The sequence below is a fragment of the Gobio gobio genome (assembly GCF_949357685.1).
Source record: "Gobio gobio genome assembly, chromosome: 17".
In the NCBI taxonomy this organism is placed as follows: Eukaryota; Metazoa; Chordata; class Actinopteri; order Cypriniformes; family Gobionidae; genus Gobio; species Gobio gobio.
In genome coordinates, this window is record NC_137110.1 from 52,473,955 (window position 1) to 52,486,454 (window position 12,500).

The following is a 12,500-nucleotide window of genomic DNA, read 5'->3' on the forward strand; positions in this document are numbered from 1 at the left end:
CATCCTCATCATCATCATCACCACCATCATCATCACCACCATCATCATCATCCTCATCATCCTCATCCTCATCATCATCATCATCATCACCACCATCATCATCACCACCATCATCATCATCATCCTCATCCTCATCATCCTCCTCATCATCATCATCATCCTCATCATCTTCATCCTCATCATCCTCCTCATCCTCCTCATCATCATCATCATCATCATCCTCATCCTCATCACCATCATCATCATCATCATCATCATCTTCATCATCATCATCATCACCACCATAGACATAATAAATACATAGACGCCCTATTGGCCGCTTTAGAACGTTGCTGCAATACGTCAACGCGTCCGCCATATTGCTGAGGGCAAGACTGCACTGTAAACAAATGCAAGTAAACGGGTGAGCTGCGGCTTTTCTGGATAAAAACAAAAAAAACCTTTACATTTATCAACCGATTTCAGTGGTTTATGATGTACGTGGTATACTAAAAGTTCTATTCTATAGTTACTTAAAATCTTGATAGTTACTTATAAAATAGATATATTTTAATAAGGAATTGTCAAAGGCTTGTAATGCGTTTGCTTTTTATACTTGAATAAGAATTATGAAGACGCCCATACTGAGATATAATTTAATTTTCACATTAAATGAAATAAAGTTTTCTTATAGTGGAAAAGGCATTTTCTGTATTTAACCGATTTTTGCTTTTCTTGTGCTTAGAATTGACCATCATTGAGAAAATGAAACATCTGCAAATACAAATCACACTGGCAGGCTGCTTTCTGTTTTTTTATAGCACTAAAATGATAGATATTTACAGGTAGATACTCTAAATATATGAGTTATCAATAACAAAGATAACTCATGGATCCTTTATACATATGATATGGTACAACTACACTGCAATGCAAATAGTAAATACATGATAAAGTGAGAAGTAATAGTAAATAGTGTATAGTCAATAAAAAAAATAGTCAATGAAATAAACAAACAGTATACAGCAAATAAAATAATGAATAGTATAATTATATAATATCAAAAATACAATAATATAATGATAATAGCATAGTTTGTATAATACTATAATAATAGCAATAGAATATGAAATATCAATTACAGAATAGAGACAATAATAAAACATAGTTAAATAGTGACTAGTGAAAAGTACAATAATTTACCAGCATAACTATAATAGATTGATAATTGCAAGTGGCATAATATAATAACGATAATAATAATAATAGCAAATACAATGTAATATCAATTGCAGAATAATATAGACAATAATAAAAAATAGTTAATTAAATAGTGACTGGTAGGTACAATAATAGTATTGGTATAATAATATTAACAACAATAACAAAAGGCTGTATATTAACCATCAATCATCTATAATCAGTCATCCTTTGTAGGGTCACCATGGCACACATCACAGAAAAACACAAAACCTGAAATGTACACCAGGGCATTGTCCACAAGGCTACCAAAGCAGGTTGGCAGGAAGCTGTGGTCACACACAAGTGCAGAAACGTTTACAAAAGGGGATGGAAGCTCCTCAGATTCTTCTACTGCTAGATATTTCAACAGCTGGGGTCTGTTTTTCGTACCTCGCTTAATACATCTGAGATGATTTGACAGATCCCAGATCTTTTAATCGTGATCACTGATCTCTGGATAATTTGGTTCTTCAAACAAATTTGCGGATTGGATTAAAATATCTGGATTAAGTTATCTGAGATTACTGCACGTTCTTGTGTTCCCTGAAGAGGGCAGATACTCAAAACCACGATCAGCAATGCAGCGATTGGCTGGTGGCAAGACAGCAACGTAATGACATCATATAATTAAAAAAGCCACCTGGCTTTTAACTGTACGTGTGTAAACCTCTGATAAAATTATAATATATTCCATCACAAATAAATCTCTCAATCAAGTGGCTGTGTGTATAGTACTACTATACACAACATTATAGTATTATAATATTTTCAAATACTCATTTTTATATGATTTTTATATTCTTATTATTTAAAATTATTATTGCCCCAGGTTCAGTAATGAACTCTTGAAATAAAGTAGCAGTGGCTGGGACAGATTTTAAGTATGCAACCTAATCCTGTTTACATGAAATAAACCGCTCCTGGGGCCCGTTCTTCGTACCTCGCTAACTCAGTTAGCTGGATTTGATTGTTGACGATTTTACATGATCTCGGATTGTTTGGTTCTTCAAAGCTCATCCTGAACTTGCTGTCATAGCAACAGGTCCGTAATCGTAAACCTGCTCATGAGCGGCTTATTTCATGTAAACAGGATTAGATTCATCTTGAGGTGATACTTAAAATCTGTCCCAGCAGCCACTGCTACTTTATTACAAGAGTGCATTACTGAACCAGGGGCAATAATAATAATTTTAAATAATAATAATAATATAAAAATGTTATATTGTTTATGTATATGAGAATGTATATAATATTATAATGTTGTATATAATAATATAGACACAGCCACTTGATTGAGCGATTTATTTTTGATGGAATAATTACTTTATAATTTTATTGGAGGTTTACACACATGTTGTATAGTTAATCTGAGCCGTGCATTAATTTAAGTGATCACGGATATTATGGGAGTGGCTTGATGCAGCGCAAGAGATGCAGATAATTTGATCTTGACCCTTAAGAAACTTTAATACTGTCACGTTACAAATCTGCTCCAAATTGAATTAAAAATTAAATTACAACATTGAAATAAAAATGTAAAGGGTGTACAAATACTGTATAAAATCGTGAATATAAATAATTGGTAATCATGTTAAAAAAACAAAAAACATTTATCATTTATCTATTATAACTTTTATGTTGGTTTGGCTGTTTCCGTATAAAAGTCCAGACATTCGTGGGGTTTTTATTGTATAATTTGTCAAGATTTTTGCATGGATTTTTTAATTATATGATGTCATTACGTTGCTGTCTTGACGCCAGCCAATCGCTGCATTGCTGATCGTGGTTTCCAGTATCGATGCATCTGCCCTCGTCAGGGAACACAAGAACGCTCAGTAATCTTAGATCATTTAATTCAGATATTTTAATCCAATCCGCAAATTCGTTTGAAGAACCAAATTAGCCTGAGATCAGTTATCTCGATTAAAAGATCTGGGATCTGTCAAATCATCTCAGATGTAATAAGCAACGTACGAAGAACGGGCCCCTGAGCAGGTTTGAGTTTCCGGACCTGTTGCTATGACAGCAAGTCCAGGGGCCAGTTGCATAAACTAAGCCATTATGTTAAGACAGTGTCTTAAGATCTAGTATGAGCCACTAGCAGTTAGGCAAGTGGCATTCAGTCTTACTTTTCGTATCAAATTAAGCCAGTCTATGTTTTTATGTAACTGATTTAAAAAAAAATTATGAACAGTCTTAAAGAAAAAAATGTATGTCTAACTTGTAAGACTAGTCTTAATGGTTTATGCAACTGGCCCCCGGATGAGCTTCGAAGAACCAAACAATCCAAGATCATGCCAAATCGGCAACAATCAAGTCCAGCTAACTGAGTTAGCCACATACGAAGAACAGACCCCTGATAGCGACAGGGTCTCATCCTGTGGTTCCACTTTCCCTGAAGGGCTTGGAGAGACACCGCACCGGACCATGAGACACCGGAAAATGCCTTGGAACTGGCCTGCAGTTGGATGTTTATTCCATCCCCCTAAAAACCACACACACACACACACACACACACACACACACACACACACACACACACACACACACACACACACACACACACACACACACACACACACACACACACACACACACACACACACACACACACACACACACACACACACACACACACACACACACACTTACTTAAGAAATAGTTCACACAAAAATTAAAATGAGCTGATAATGTATTCACCCTAAGGCCATCCAATATGTATATGTCATATAAACATAGATATATATGTCATATCTTGGCCAGCAGAGTTTCATATTTGGGTGAACTAGAACTGCACAATTCTGGATGAATCACGATTTTTTGCTGTAATCCTACTTATCAAAGGTTTTAATAGAAATAGCAGAATAATTGTAATTTAAGAATAAGATGATGTAGGTGTTTGAATTAATATTCTTTTTACAATTAATCATGCAGCTCTTCCTTTAATACAGATATTGCCTCTTTTCAGATTATATTTTGATATCTGAAATCCGTACCTGATGCTCGAATTCGAGCTCTGATATTGTACCTCTTTGTCTGGGAAACCTTCAATGTGTGATAAAAGTTAGCTAGGCAACTAACTTAACTTAAGTTAACTAACGTTAAGAGTCACAATATGTCAGTCGCCTGTCATAAAAGTCTTTCAAAAATATATAGATTAATCGATTTCAGGAAATTTAATTTATAATATAAAATATAATATAAGCTAAAACTATAATATAAATCATGTCAACTCATGTCTCAACTTCCACAGCTAAGTAGCGAGTAGCGACATCGCTAGCTATTTTAGTCTGACTCTGGTGACCAACTAACGTCACTATTACTAATTATATAATAATATAACGACCAAATACAACCAGAAACAAATGTTCAGTCTTACTTGTGAAAGGTAATTCCCCGAGAACTGTTTCCAATTGTGCGGTGATTTGTACAGCCCCGAGCAGCACACGAAGCAGGCATTTTTCTCAATTCCTGTTATTAGAGTTATTGGAAAGTTGCCCTCCGCAATATGGCGGCGTCGTTGACGTGCGGTCCAGCGGCCAATAGGGCGTCTATGTATTTATTATGTCTATGATCACCACCACCATCATCATCATCATCATCACCACCATCACCACCATCATCATCATCATCCTCATCATCATCCTCATCATCATCCTCCTCATCCTCATCATCATCATCTTCATCCTCATCATCATCTTCATCATCATCATCATCTTCATCATCATCATCATCCTCATCATCATCCTCATCATCATCCTCCTCATCCTCATCATCATCATCTTCATCCTCATCATCATCTTCATCATCATCATCATCTTCATCATCATCATCATCTTCATCACCATCCTCCTCATCATCATCCTCATCCTCACCTCGATCTCTCTCCTCAGCTGAGTCTGCAGCCGCTCTTCCTCCTCCAGCTCGGCTCTCCTCTTCCTCACTCTCCGCCTGCACTCCTGCACACTCGCCTCAAGGACGGCAATTTCCTTCTGGAGATCAAAAACATTGCATGATGTTTCCACACACACACACTAGGGATGGGCGATATCTTATCGTTTGCGATATACCGGTAAAAATTCTCCCCACGATAAGAATTTGTCTTCCCGCGATAATAACGATAAAGCCTAGTTGAGAGCGCGACCCATCCGCAGTGCCGCCGCCGGCCGTGTTGATGCCCTAAGCGTTATTACTCTATGATGGCCGATGGCTGCGTTCGTCACTCTGTATAGCTGAACGGGGTTGGAGAGAGAATTTTCTTGTGGTGTCCTACGCGCCGCGCAATGGGAGCGGCGGCACTGAATCCGCATCTCACGTGCAGAGCGAAAACAGCTGAGGCAGAAGCTGCGGAAGAGTTCATAGCTAAACTCAATCTGAACCTGTACATACAGATGTATTTCACTCGCTGAGCGCTTAAGAGATTCGCTCTGTCTCAATCGATCGGTAAAGCACACTATTTCAGTTCAACTCAATGAATGCGCTGTGCATTTGACGCACATTAAACACTAGCGTGAGGCGCGCGACTGAGAGCGCTCAGTGTTTCACACACACTCACAGAGAGCGAGAGAGTCTTACACCACACAGAATTGATGAGCTACATGTAAACAATATCCTTTGTTGTATTTTCCTGTAAAATAATGGCGTTTGGAATTATTCAGCCTTTCATGAACAGGAAGAAACGAATGCACAGACGGGAATCTCATTGGCTGGCGCGCACCTGTTACTGTGTTTTGATTTCAGCAAATCAGTTTGAATGAGCGCTGACAACGTGATTAATATTCATGAACCCAGAAGCTCATCCTTAGTGCAGTTTATTTTTATTAGTTGAAGAATTTGTGGTATTATTATCTTATCAACTCAAATTACTGAAGTTCTATCATTAAATCATTATTTGTAACTTTTTTGTAATCTGAAGACATGGTTGGGATAATTACTTTTGCTGTTTCTGCTATTTTTACCACTGTTTGCACCATGAGTGTAGGAATAAATACAGCATCGGTTTACATATAAAACTTGTCAATGATTTGAATTATTATTGTTTGTATTGTGTGATGTTTTTCAGCACAGTTGCACTATTTAAACATTACCTGCACTTTTACAGAAGACAATTATATCTGCAACTTTTCCATTTCCGAAAAGATCATTGTTTGTTTTTCTGAGTCTGCATGCAGCTCTCACTTGTGTACAAAAACATGGGGAATGATACTACATTTATCGTCATTGATATCGTTATCGCAATAAATACTAGAAAATATCGGGATACATTTTTAAGTCCATATCGCCCATCCCTAACACACACACACACACACACACCTGTTCTCACGCAGAGTTTGGGAAAGTGCATAATAAATGCTGGATGGAAATGTGTGTGTGTGTGAGTGTGTGTGTGTGTGTGTGTGAGAGAGACCTGTGTCTGGCGGACAGCGCTGCCGTTGGGCTTCTTCAGCTCCTCCATCGCTCCTCTCAGCTCCTGCACCTCCTGCTGTTTCTCCTGCAGCTCCTGATGGGCGTGGCCTCGGCTCTCCAGCGCCCCCACAGCCGCCCGGTGGTCCTGCATCTCTCCGCGGTACTGGCTGAACTGGGCGAGCTGCGAGCGGCTCCTCTCCTGCTGCTCCTCGAGGGCCCGTCGGAGCTGCAGGTTCTCCAGCAGGACGGCCTGGGTCTGTGAGTCCAGCCGGACCGTGGCACTGAGCACCTCCTCCATCTCACAGTGGGCGGAGCTGAGCAGCCTCTCCTTCACACTCACCGCAGAACACACACACACACAGCTCTGCTCCGCCTCCGCCAGAGACACCTGCAGGAAACACACACACACCTGAATCACACGCTGTGGAGGAGCAGGACTAGTGTGTGTGTGTGTGTGAGTGTGAGTGTGTGTGTGTGTGTGTGTGTGTGTGTGTGTGTGTGTGTGTGAGTGAGTTGGTGAGTGTGTGTGAGTGTGAGTGTGTGTGTGTGTGTGTGTGTGTGTGTGTGTGTGTGAGTGTGAGTGTGTGTGGGCATGTTTTCGTGAAATATCAGGACACAAATGTGTATAATGACATGGGTATTACAAAAAGAGGGTGAAATATGAGGACGTTCCCCATGTCCTCACTTTTCAAAATGCTTATAAATCACACAGAACAAGTTTTTTTTTCACAGAAAGTGAACTGCACAGTCTCCTGTGAGGGTTAGGTTTAGGGGCAGGGGCAGTGTGTGTGTGTGTGTGTGTGTGTGTGTGTGTGTGTGTGTGATGGGTAGGTTTAGGGGCAGTGTAAGGGGATAGAAAATACAGTATAAAAACCATTGCGCCTATGGAAAGTCCCCATAAAATATGAAAACCCAACGTGTGTGTGTGTGTGTGAGAGAGAGTGTGTAAGTGTGTGTAAGTGTGTGTAAGTGTGTGTGTGTGCCCTGACCAATTTGCTGCCCTAGGCAAGATTTTACTTGTTGCCCCTTGTGTCAAGGTTTAGCACTACACGTTATCAGTGGAAAACACTCGTACTGTTTTATTTTTGTAATGCATTGAGGTTTTATTTATATTTTTATTGTTGTTGTTTTATATGATGTCCAGTCCATTCTACCCCGTCATTATGTTCATGATATTATTATTATTATTATTTTTTTAAAGGCTGATGATAGTCAAACTATACAAAAATTGCACCTATGCCACATTACAGCCTAAACACAAACAGCAAGAGTGCATCTAGCATTCCTGCACAAACTATTCATTGACAACTAGCAAAAGTGTTTGTTTTCCAGTAGATGGCAGCAATATTTCACTAAACTATGAGCATTCATGTTTTCACCAGGAATTAAACAGAAATGTAGATATTTAATGTGAATGTTACATAAAATGTTGCCATTTTAAATAAACCTGTATATAAATATCATTACTAATTTGGGCAAATACATTTTAAAATTGATACCAATTTGTCGACTAACCTCCGCCCACAAGAATACGCAAAAAGGGGGCGTGGTCTTGTTGCTCCCTCGTGGAGAAGAGGAAGTGTTGCGTTCGGTTCGGTTGCGTTTGTCGCCATGTCGTTCAGACGCTGTTATTTTCATGCCGGAGTCAAATCACCTTTGTTTGGCCTTCAGGGACACTGTAGTTTGAGCGCGTTCATCTCCCCGTTATGGTAAGAGGCGGGACCTTTCCGGGCAACGTGCGCTAAGCTGCTGTCCAATCACAACACGGGAACCGCTGGCACAATCAGAACTCGTTACGTATTTCTGAAGGAGGGACTTCATAGAACGAGGAAATTCTCAGGCCGTTTTGAGGACAGTGAAAACAGCGGTATACAGATCAGTAAATTGTGTGAAAAATACTGTGTTTTTTTACACATGAAACATGAACACATGTAATATTGCACACTGTAAACACAATCAAAGCTTCAAAAAAACACGAAAAACGGGACCTTTAATGGCGTTTCTGCGGTGAAAACGTCGTCATTTACGCCGCTTGTACTACAGAACGCCGTATTTTCGTCTAAAACGACGCAAATAACGGCGTTTTCTATCAACCAGGCGTATGGTTACTGGCGTATTTGGAACCTTTTGGCGTTACATAGTGTGTGTGTGTGTGTGTGTGTGTGTGTGTGTGTGTGTGTGTACCTGTAGCGCGTGTAGCTGGTGCTGCGCATCTCTCAGCTCCTGCGCGCGCGTCGCCCCCTGCAGCAGAACCTCCTGAAGCGCATCACTCAGAGGAAAGTCCTGCGGTCTGAACACAAGAGTCATGGGTTTATTCTTCATCATCTAACGCACAGGGCTGAGGAATGGCCATCATCTAACGCACAGGGCTGAGGAATGGCCATCATCTAACGCACAGGGCTGAGGAATGGCCATCATCTAACGCACAGGGCTGAGGAATGGCCATCATCTAACGCACAGGCTGAGGAATGGCCATCATCTAACGCACAGGGCTGAGGAATGGCCATCATCTAACGCACAGGCCTGAGGAATGGCCATCATCTAACGCACAGGCCTGAGGAATGGCCATCATCTAACGCACAGGGCTGAGGAATGGCCATCATCTAACGCACAGGCCTGAGGAATCGCCATCATCTAACGCACAGGCCTGAGGAATGGCCATCATCTAACGCACAGGCCTGAGGAATGGCCATCATCTAACGCACAGGGCTGAGGAATGGCCATCATCTAACGCACAGGCCTGAGGAATGGCCATCATCTAACGCACAGGGCTGAGGAATCGCCATCATCTAACGCACAGGGCTGAGGAATCGCCATCATCTAACGCACAGGCCTGAGGAATGGCCATCATCTAACGCACAGGCCTGAGGAATGGCCATCATCTAACGCACAGGGCTGAGGAATGGCCATCATCTAACGCACAGGGCTGAGGAATGGCCATCATCTAACGCACAGGGCTGAGGAATGGCCATCATCTAACGCACAGGGCTGAGGAATGGCCATCATCTAACGCACAGGCCTGAGGAATGGCCATCATCTAACGCACAGGGCTGAGGAATGGCCATCATCTAACGCACAGGGCTGAGGAATGGCCATCATCTAACGCACAGGCCTGAGGAATGGCCATCATCTAACGCACAGGGCTGAGGAATCGCCATCATCTAACGCACAGGCCTGAGGAATGGCCATCATCTAACGCACAGGGCTGAGGAATCGCCATCATCTAACGCACAGGGCTGAGGAATGGCCATCATCTAACGCACAGGGCTGAGGAATGGCCATCATCTAACGCACAGGCCTGAGGAATGGCCATCATCTAACGCACAGGGCTGAGGAATGGCCATCATCTAACGCACAGGGCTGAGGAATCGCCATCATCTAACACACAGGCCTGAGGAATGGCCATCATCTAACACACAGGGCTGAGGAATGGCCATCATCTAACGCACAGGGCTGAGGAATGGCCATCATCTAACGCACAGGCCTGAGGAATGGCCATCATCTAACGCACAGGGCTGAGGAATGGCCATCATCTAACGCACAGGGCTGAGGAATGGCCATCATCTAACACACAGGCCTGAGGAATGGCCATTATCTAACACACAGGGCTGAGGAATGGCCATCATCTAACACACAGGGCTGAGGAATGGCCATTATCTAACACACAGGCCTGAGGAATGGCCATCATCTAACGCACAGGGCTGAGGAATGGCCATCATCTAACGCACAGGCCTGAGGAATCGCCATCATCTAACGCACAGGCCTGAGGAATGGCCATCATCTAACGCACAGGGCTGAGGAATGGCCATCATCTAACGCACAGGCCTGAGGAATGGCCATCATCTAACGCACAGGGCTGAGGAATGGCCATCATCTAACGCACAGGGCTGAGGAATCGCCATCATCTAACGCACAGGGCTGAGGAATGGCCATCATCTAACGCACAGGGCTGAGGAATGGCCATCATCTAACGCACAGGGCTGAGGAATGGCCATCATCTAACGCACAGGGCTGAGGAATGGCCATCATCTAACGCACAGGGCTGAGGAATGGCCATCATCTAACGCACAGGGCTGAGGAATGGCCATCATCTAACGCACAGGCCTGAGGAATGGCCATCATCTAACGCACAGGGCTGAGGAATGGCCATCATCTAACGCACAGGGCTGAGGAATCGCCATCATCTAACGCACAGGGCTGAGGAATGGCCATCATCTAACGCACAGGGCTGAGGAATGGCCATCATCTAACGCACAGGCCTGAGGAATGGCCATCATCTAACGCACAGGGCTGAGGAATGGCCATCATCTAACGCACAGGCCTGAGGAATGGCCATCATCTAACGCACAGGCCTGAGGAATCGCCATCATCTAACGCACAGGGCTGAGGAATCGCCATCATCTAACGCACAGGCCTGAGGAATGGCCATCATCTAACGCACAGGCCTGAGGAATGGCCATCATCTAACGCACAGGGCTGAGGAATGGCCATCATCTAACGCACAGGGCTGAGGAATGGCCATCATCTAACGCACAGGGCTGAGGAATGGCCATCATCTAACGCACAGGGCTGAGGAATGGCCATCATCTAACGCACAGGCCTGAGGAATGGCCATCATCTAACGCACAGGGCTGAGGAATGGCCATCATCTAACGCACAGGGCTGAGGAATGGCCATCATCTAACGCACAGGGCTGAGGAATGGCCATCATCTAACGCACAGGGCTGAGGAATGGCCATCATCTAACGCACAGGGCTGAGGAATGGCCATCATCTAACGCACAGGCCTGAGGAATGGCCATCATCTAACGCACAGGGCTGAGGAATGGCCATCATCTAACGCACAGGCCTGAGGAATGGCCATCATCTAACGCACAGGGCTGAGGAATGGCCATCATCTAACGCACAGGCCTGAGGAATGGCCATCATCTAACGCACAGGGCTGAGGAATGGCCATCATCTAACGCACAGGGCTGAGGAATCGCCATCATCTAACACACAGGGCTGAGGAATCGCCATCATCTAACACACAGGGCTGAGGAATGGCCATTATCTAACGCACAGGGCTGAGGAATGGCCATTATCTAACACACAGGGCTGAGGAATGGCCATCATCTAACGCACAGGGCTGAGGAATCGCCATTATCTAACGCACAGGCCTGAGGAATGGCCATTATCTAACACACAGGGCTGAGGAATGGCCATTATCTAACACACAGGGCTGAGGAATGGCCATTATCTAACGCACAGGGCTGAGGAATGGCCATTATCTAACGCACAGGGCTGAGGAATGGCCATCATCTAACGCAGTCATTCCCAAACTGTGGTCCGTGGACCACTAGTGGTCCGTGAGGGTACTGCAGGTGGTCCGTGGAAAGGCAAAATAAAATAAAATAATATTTTTTTACCTTAATTTTACCAGGAAATTCCCATAAAAAAATAAAAAGTAAAAAGAATATGTAGGCCTATATTGATATAACATTTGTATTTAATTGTCAAGTTATTGTGCGATTACTAAAATAGGCTAGTGGCGCTCTGCCGTGACGTTCAAGTTCAGTGCTGTTATGGATCGGTGGATAGCAACAGGTTCTTTGAAGAGAAAAGAGACAGAGGCAGAAGTTACAAAAAATTAAGAGATTGACAGTGAGTCGGATGCATCTATGAGCCAGAATAAATAAATTAAATATGTAGCAGCCGTTGTGTGCAGTAAACTTTCTTTTAACAAGCCTGTTGTATATACTGATGTGATGACTAGTTATAGTTTTAGTGCTAGTAAGCCTATTTAGAGGTGCGGAATAATTCAGGTAGGACTGTGTGTAGACATATTTTATTATGTGTGTTATGAGGTGGTCCGCAAAACTTTTTGATTACAA

The 12,500-nt window shown here is 42.9% G+C and overlaps 1 protein-coding gene across 1 annotated transcript in view; it reads right to left on the reverse strand.

The window, feature by feature from the left end:
- Positions 1 to 8,950, reverse strand: part of ccdc122 (coiled-coil domain containing 122) — a gene marked incomplete at both ends in the record, with an annotated part of 10,597 nt that extends 1,647 nt beyond the window's left edge. The window contains 3 exons of the mRNA XM_079840060.1: positions 5,098 to 5,214; positions 6,630 to 7,016; positions 8,813 to 8,950. Of these exons, the coding sequence (XP_079696186.1) occupies positions 5,098 to 5,214; positions 6,630 to 7,016; positions 8,813 to 8,950 (642 nt within the window). The remainder of the gene's footprint in view (positions 1 to 5,097; positions 5,215 to 6,629; positions 7,017 to 8,812) is intronic.
- Between the last annotated feature and the right edge of the window lie 3,550 nt (positions 8,951 to 12,500).